Raw genomic sequence first — 7,683 nt, forward strand, 5'->3', positions numbered from 1 at the left:
AGCCCGGTGTAGTGGGCTGGGGCAGTGACAGGGGTACCAGTGGCCCAGGCTGGGCAGACACGGCACAGGAGGAGCCACAGGGGTGGGCACCCCATTATGGAGGGGGCTAAGCAGGGCAGAGGGTGGGAGGGTGCTGCAGAGGGGTGGCCCACACCGTGGCCCCCCAGAAGGAAGCCTGACCCGGGCCACAGAGGGCAAGTCAGTCATCGGAGAGGGCTGGGCAGGGAGAGGGCACCCTGAAAGGAGGTGGGGACCCTGGGCCTTCTGCTGTGAGGGGGACGTGCTGTGTGATTGGCAGAAGAGTGGGTAGCCCCACCACCTCTCTGAGCCTCTGTGTCCCCAGTATGGAGGTGCACCTCCAAGAATGAGAAGTCCCGTCTGGCAAGGGCCCAGCAGGTCCCTCGGTAAATGACAGCTTCTGTGACAGTGAGTGGCCGCCTCCCAGGGTGCGGGGGCTCCGAGCACAACCAGCAGGCACCACCGGGCCTCAGGCAACCTCACTGGGCAGCCCTATGGGTCCTCTTGGTGCAGAGGTCCCCCACTGTCCCCCGACTCGGGGCCACCCCCTCTCCCAGGGAGGCCTATGCCGTGCGCTGGGAACGGGGTCTGCCTCCCAAGGCTGCGCTTGGCCCGCCCCCACTGCCCCACCCCTGTGTCCACCAGCACCTCTCTCCAAAGACTCCGGCAGGGGGTGTCACCAGGGGCTGGACAGGTGGGGCCGGCCCCGTGTCTCCTTGTTCCACCATAAAGACAAAGCTGATTTACACAGCTGAGGGCGCCGTTTGTCCATCATTGCATTGAATAAGAGAACTTGTTTCCGGGGCAAGATTTCAAGGAAGGCTGTTGCCTGGGGGCAAACGCCTGGCTCTGCCTCCACACGGGACGAGGAGGGGGTGTCCACAGTGGCTTCCTGAGTGGAGGGAAGATGCTCAGGCACTGGCCTTCCAGCTCGGCCGTGAACAGCTTGGCATTATGGGGACCTGAGCCGTGTCCCTGGCCAATGCAGGCCTCTTTGGGCACCCAATGGAGCGCCCCTGGAGGTGCAACCAAACACCCCTTCTAATTGTCAACCAAAGCCAAACCCGTTGCCGTGGAGTCACTTCCGACTCACGGCGCCCGCAAGCTTCTCACGGCTGTGGTCTTTTCAGGAGTCGATGGCCAGGCCTTTTGCCATGACACCTCTGAGTGGGTTCGAACCACCACCCTTCTAGTTAGTGGTTGAACACTGTAAAAATGGCGTGGCGTCTGACCTCCTCTGTCTTCATGATGGGGAGACAGGCTCACCATCAGCATCAGCCTGAGGCTGGTTCCTGTGCTGGGGAGGGCAGACATGCCTCCACCCTCCAGCCCTTTTACCAGCCTCCCCTGGTCCTTTACTCTGCTGGTTCAATAACTCATGGCAGTGGTCACTAAGAATCCACAGACCATACCCACAGCTACGGGGCTTATTAGAGAAGTAACAGGACAACCCTGGGGCCAGTTCTTGGTCAGGGCCGCCTTTCTCCCCCTCTCCCGCTGGGCCCTGCTGGAGACCCAATAAGGCGAGTGTTCCAGCCCTTAGCTCTGCAGGTTGGCAAGCCCACCCCGGGCCCTCGCCCCAGGCTCCCGCTTCCTGCCCTCCCGCCACCATCACTTCTGCTGCTGCTACACCACCATCCCTTGCTGTCTTCTGTGTTACAGCTCCTGGGTCTAGGAGGTTCTCAGCACGAGGACTCCAGGCCCATAGGACACACTCGAGTCCAATCTCTTCTGGGTGGTAGTAAGGTCCCCCCTCTGCTCTGGGATTGGTGCCCTTTTAAGCCTAGTGCAAAACTAGCCAGTCCTCTTGTCGGGGTTCCATGTGCCCTATTTGCATAGTCTCACCCAGTCACTGTTGGGGAGTCACAAAGGCTGTAGGGCCATATTGAGTAACTCACTGCACCACAAACAGTTGGCTGTTCACACCATCCAGAAACACCCACCACTCAAGATGACACTGTGTACTGGACACTGTTCCCACACTTTTCACAAACTCACTCATTTGACCCAAAGCCACCCTAGGGGCTGCTTCTGTGTCATTCCCATTTTCCAGATGGCACCACCGGGTCTCAGGCAACCTCACTGGGCAGCCCTATGGGTCCTCTTGGTGCAGAGGTCCCCCACTGTCCCCCGACTCGGGGCTACCCCCTCTCCCAGGGAGGCCTATGCCATGCGCTGGGAACGGGGTCTGCCTCCCAAGGCTGCGCTTGGCCCGCTCCCACTGCCCCACCCCTGATGAAGAAACTGAGGCACAGAGAAACCAGGCACCTCAAGATAGCCTCCCCGCCCCGTGCCATGGCATCTGGGTCTCAGCCAAGGTCATGGTTGCAAGGGCCTTGTGGATGGCTTGTGAACTGGAGGCATGACACTGCTCATCTGAACCCTCACATCAGACTAACTGATGACTCTGTCATCGCCCCTGGATGGGGCAGAGCTGCGTGAGACACTGTGACCCAGGCCACCAGGATCCCAGTCAGTCCCTTCCCACGTTGGCCCAGACAAGGGCCTGCCTCCCTGGGGGACACCACCAGCCCCCAACAGCCTCCCTGGGGGGCAGCGCCAGCCCCCCAACAGCCTCCTTCTGACACGTTCTGTCTCTCTCGTGGGATGTGAAGTCTAAAGCAGCTGAGCAGCTGGGGTGTTTTTGTGACCCCGACCCGCCATTTCCTGAGGTGTCTGAGTCCTCAAAAGGGACAAAGGGACAGAGAGGAGGGCAGCCATGCTTGGACACGTCCGCCCAGGAGAGGGGAAGGGCAGAGGGATCTGCAGGGCAGAGATGGGGTGACAGAGAGGACGGGAAGGGACAGGGTGGAGCCACTCTGCCCCCAGACGCCATGGAGGTCGGTCTGAGGGGCAGAAGGATGCCCACCCACCCACCCAGGAGCCCCTGAAGTGAGCTGAGACATGGTGCTGACGGGTCCCAGGCTGTGGCCCCTAAGGCTGGGTCGGTGGGGCGCCGCGGGAGGTCGACAGGGGTCAGTGGGTCTTGTGGAAGAGCCTGGCACCTATGGACCCCACCCTCTCTCCACAGCCAACCCCGGTGGCATGCTGGTCATGAAGTCCTGCTCCCCGACGTGCCCGAACAGCACTGTGTCCTCGGACGGCCGCGCCCTCTCTGTCTCCTGCTGCCAAGGCAGCCAGTGCAACCGCAGCGCCGCGGCGGGTCTGCGGGGCAGCAGAGGGGCCCTGTGGGTGGGCACGGCCAGCCTGCTGTGGGCACTGCTGCGGGCGGCCTGGTGAGCCCGCCCACCCAGCCCACCTGGTCTATTCTGCTACCAGCTGAGCAGCTCCTGGCAACCCTCCGACCCTGATGGGAAGGTCCCCTCTCACCAGTCACCCCACCCTGCTTCCCCCAGGCCCCTCCCCCAGCCCCTCCTTACTAACTCAGGCTCAGGGCACCCCTGGCCTGGGCTGCACCCAGAGAGCAGCATCCTCCTTCCCTGCACCCCTAGGAGGCCCTCAGGCTTCCCTGGGCCCCTGGCCACCTGGGAGTCAGAAGAGCCTCCCCCACTTCCCAGCCACTTCCATCCCTACTTCAGTGGCTGTGAGTGTCCCCAGGAGGTCAGGCCGGGGCTCCTGCTGGCACCCTTCCCCACCCTTGGGCCCTGCTTGGTGGGAGCTTCATTGCCCCTTCCTATGCCAGAGCTGCCTGCAGGGAAGACGTGGCTCAGGGGTCTGTGCATAGGGTTCCCGGACCCCCAGGTCACAGATGCCTCAAGCTTCGAATCCATGATCCTCCACCCACCCATCCAACCACCATTCATCTGTCTGTCCTTCCATCCATCTGTCCACCCATCCCTCCCTCCATCCATCCATCCACCACCCACCCATCCAACCCCCTCCATACACCCATCCATCTGTCCACTCCTCACATTCACTCCCACTCTCCCCCCTGCTTCACATTCATGTATCACAAAACCACCAGGGGACCGGGAGACCCCGAGGACAGCCAGGCTGGAACCTGCCCTTTATCCAGTGCTCCCGCCCAGTGATGGCGGATGGGGCTCTGGAGGCCCCCCTGCTGCTGCCAGCCCCAGCCTGACCCTGGTGAAGCCAGTCCCTTTAAATATTCCTTAGCTGCTGCTGAGAGGGGCAGGGCCAGGATCTCCTTGGGACTCTGGCCTTTTGGGAGGGGCACTGGGAGGCTGGCACTTAGAGAGGACTTCCCACCTCTGCCTGCAGTCCCCTTGCCCACTCCCCGCCCCCCTATACACATGCTCACCCTCCGAGTTGCTGTTGTTGGGTGCAATTGAGTCGGCTCTGACGCATAGCAACCTGTGTACGACGGAATGAAACACTGCCGGTCCTGGGCCAGCCTCACAATCCTTGCTGTACCTGAGCCCATCGCTGCAGCCACCATGCCAATCCATCTCCTTGAGGGCCTTCCCCTTCTTCACTGACCCTCCACTTTACCAAGCTTAAGATCCTTCTCCAGGGAAGGGTGCCTTCTGACAACATGACCAACGTAGGTGAGACCAAGTCTGGCCATTCTCGCTTCCAAGGAGCATTCCGGCTGCACTTCCAGGACAGATCTGTTAGTTCTTCTAGCGGTCCGTGGGACTTTCAGCATTCTTCACCAGCACCGCAACCCAAAAGCATCAACTCTTCTTGTTGTTGTTGTTGTTGCTGTTGTTTGCCGTCGAGTCGGCCCCGACTCATAGCAACCCCTCCTTGGGTTTCCGAGGCAGTATCACTACGGAAGTAGGATTGCCCAACCTTCCTTCCGAGGAGTGGCTGGTGGGTTTGAACCGCCAGCCGTCTGGTTAGCAGGCAAGTGCCTTAGGCACTATGCTACCAGAGCTCCGGACTGGTACACCATGTGATCATCAACCTATATGACTATGAGACCAGAAGAACTAGATGGTGCCCAGCTACTACTCAGGTCTTCATTATTCATTGTCCAGCTGTCGCGTGCATATGAGGTGATTGAAACTACCATGCCTGGGTTAGGCCCACCTCAGTCTTCGCAGAGACCTCTTTGCTCCTCAGTACCTGCAAGGCTTTTGAGCAGATGTGCCCAGTGCGGTGGGTCATCTGACATCCTGACTGCTGCTTCCATGGTGTCGATTGTGGATCCAAGCAGTGTGAAATCTCTGACAACTCCAACCTTTCCTCCATTGATGGTGAAGAAGAAAGAAGAAGAGAGCTGCGGCTTTCCACTCTGCCCGCTGCTCTCAGGCACCAGGCCAGCTCTGGGCCTGTTCCTCTCATCTGTGGTCAACTGGGCCCTTGGGCGGGGAGGCTCTGTGCCTCGGAGTGGGCATGGAGCACTTTCCATGACACACATGCAAGTGCACAAGAAAAGCATGTTCCTTGTTATGTCATGGCCTCCGGGAGATGCAAACACTTTACCGGACGGAGGGTTGGAGGTGGGAGCCCGCCCAGAGGCATCTCAGAATAAAGGACTGGTGATGTGTTGCCAAAACCCCCAGCCACTGAAGACCCTGAGGGGCACAGGTCCCTCTGACCGCACACGGGTGCCATGTGTCAGGACGGCTCCACAGCGGACCTTACTGGCTGTTACTCAGTAAGCAGGTGTCCCTTTCGGGTCCTCACTGGGCCAGAGTGAACTGGCGAGGGCAGAGGTGGGGGTCATGCTCTGAGCCTCGGGTCCTCACCTGTACGCCCCATCCTGCATGGCCTTAGTCTCAGCTCTGCATTGTACCCACGTCCCAAACAGCTCTGGGTTCCCAGTTGAAACAGTGATGGTGCTGGAGGCTGGAAGGCCTCTAGCTGGTCACATCCCATCCCAGTCTCTCCCTGGGTGCCAAGAGGCCTCCAAGTCTCCAGGGGCTCTGTGCCCTGTCCCCAGGTCCCTGCGCTCACCAGGCCTGCCCCTCCCAGGGTCCTGGCCAGGCCCAGAGGCCTTCCCCTGCTGCTTCCTTGGGACCCAAAAGCCAGAAGAAAAGGGCTTTCCAGCCCCTGGAGCCTTCATGTCCCTCCCCACCTACCCTGGCCACCCAGCAGTGAGATGGGTCCCAGGGATGTTCCCACAGCCACCTGGCCCACAGACCCTGACCCCTGTGAGCTCCAGCCCCAAAGGGAGAGCCCCCAGCCTCTTACTTCCACACGATCCTTAACGTACCTGGATTTCCCAGCAGCCACCTCTCTAATCTCACGTGGCACCAACGTCTTTGGCAGAGGTGCCGACAGGTGCAGCGGACGAGAGGCAGGGAGCCTCAGAGGGCTTAGTGGGAACGGAGGGAACATGGCCCCAGGAGGTGGGGCATAGGGTGTAGGGTGTGGGCATAGATGTGGCCTCCAAGTAGGCTCCAGGGCCAAGCGGGAGGTGGGCTCCACCCTAGGAGCCTGAGGTTGTGAGCAGAGGAGTGGCCTGATGCCACATTCTGAGTGGGGAGGGAGGGGGAGGGAAGGGAGGGCAGAAGACAGCCCCCAAAACCCCAGCCTGGAGAAGGCAGGGCCTGACTGAAGGTGGAGGTGGGCAAAGATGGGCCCCAGGCCTGGGGAGGATTTGCGTGTGGGGTAGGGGTGGGGCCCAGGAGGTCCCCTTGTCCCCTCTGCTCCTATTTCAATAGAGGAGGGGCGGTTTGGGTGGCGTGCCAGTGGGCCCCGCCTGACCGGGTTCAGGTTGGGACATGTTACCCTTGAAACGCCTGAGGGAGAGAAACCGAGGCAGAGCGGGGGTGTCTGCTGAGCTGGGCACGGAGGACATCCTGGAGTGAGCAGTGCAGTGGCCTGGGGTCAGGGCTGCCTCTCATTGCTGGCCAGCTCTGGGGTCCTCAGGGGCTCACTGCTCTGCACCCGGCATCTCGGGCTCCCAGGATCCACCCACGTTCCCTGCTCCCTATGTAACTGTCTGGGCAGGGATGACACAGGCCTGATCCCTAAGCCACTGTGCTGCGAGGATGAGCTTCCTGGCAGCGCCAGCTCAGGGCCCCTTCCCTCCCCCGGGGCCGTCCCCACACCCAAAGCAGCTGCAACAAGATGCAGACATCGCAGGAAACAGCTGGCCCAGAGAACGGCCAGGGGCTTCCAGGTTCTGAACCCCTCTCCGGGCCAGGCCCTGCCCGCCCCGTCCTGAGCCCCAGGGGCCAGAACCTGGGCTGCACAGTGAGGGTGACTGCGTCCCTCTCCTCACCGCCCCGCTGGTCTGTGGCCCTGAGGGCTGGACATGGCTCTCCTCTTTCTCTTTCTCCCCAGCATGTGGGCGGCAATGTTGAACAAATGAATGAATGAATGAATGAGGAGGCTTGAGGCAGAAACACCAGCCAGGCCTGCCCCAATGGCAGCCTGGCTGCAGAAGCACCCTCTGTCCCCCCCAGGCCACCTGCCTTGCCCACCTCGGCCCCCACCCTCAGCCCAGGGCTCTCAGAGGGACCGGAGCCAGCTACCCGCTCTGGGCTGCGCACACCCCACCTCTTGGGATCGTTCCAGGGGCCAACCCCCACTGCACCACCAGGGGTCCTGGCCTTGATCCCCGTCCCTCCCCAACTTCAGAAATCCAAGACGGGGAAGGGACTGGAAGGAAGGGTGGGGAGGCCCCTCAGCAGGGCCACCTCTGGCCCAGACACCTGACTGGGCTTGTCCCTCGGGTGGTAGCTTCCTGGCCAGCGACATTCAGGGATCGGGCAGGGCTGAGGAAGGGGAGGGCGTGCAGCACCCCTGTCCCAGTGCCCCTTTGGCCCTCTCTGGGCCTCACTGGGC

At 61.4% G+C, this 7,683-nt stretch overlaps 1 protein-coding gene across 1 annotated transcript in view; it reads left to right on the plus strand.

Moving 5' to 3' along the window:
• LOC103196769 (ly6/PLAUR domain-containing protein 2-like) overlaps window positions 1-3,258 on the plus strand; it is a 7,457-nt gene extending 4,199 nt beyond the window's left edge. The window contains exon 3 of the mRNA XM_007940558.1: window positions 3,050-3,258. Coding sequence (XP_007938749.1) covers window positions 3,050-3,258 — 209 coding nt within the window. The remainder of the gene's footprint in view (window positions 1-3,049) is intronic.
• The last annotated feature ends 4,425 nt before the right edge of the window (window positions 3,259-7,683 follow it).

Source organism: Orycteropus afer, unplaced genomic scaffold (genome assembly GCF_000298275.1).
Source record: "Orycteropus afer afer isolate SDZICR_OR568_19922 unplaced genomic scaffold, OryAfe1.0 scaffold00069, whole genome shotgun sequence".
Taxonomy (NCBI): domain Eukaryota; kingdom Metazoa; phylum Chordata; class Mammalia; order Tubulidentata; family Orycteropodidae; genus Orycteropus; species Orycteropus afer.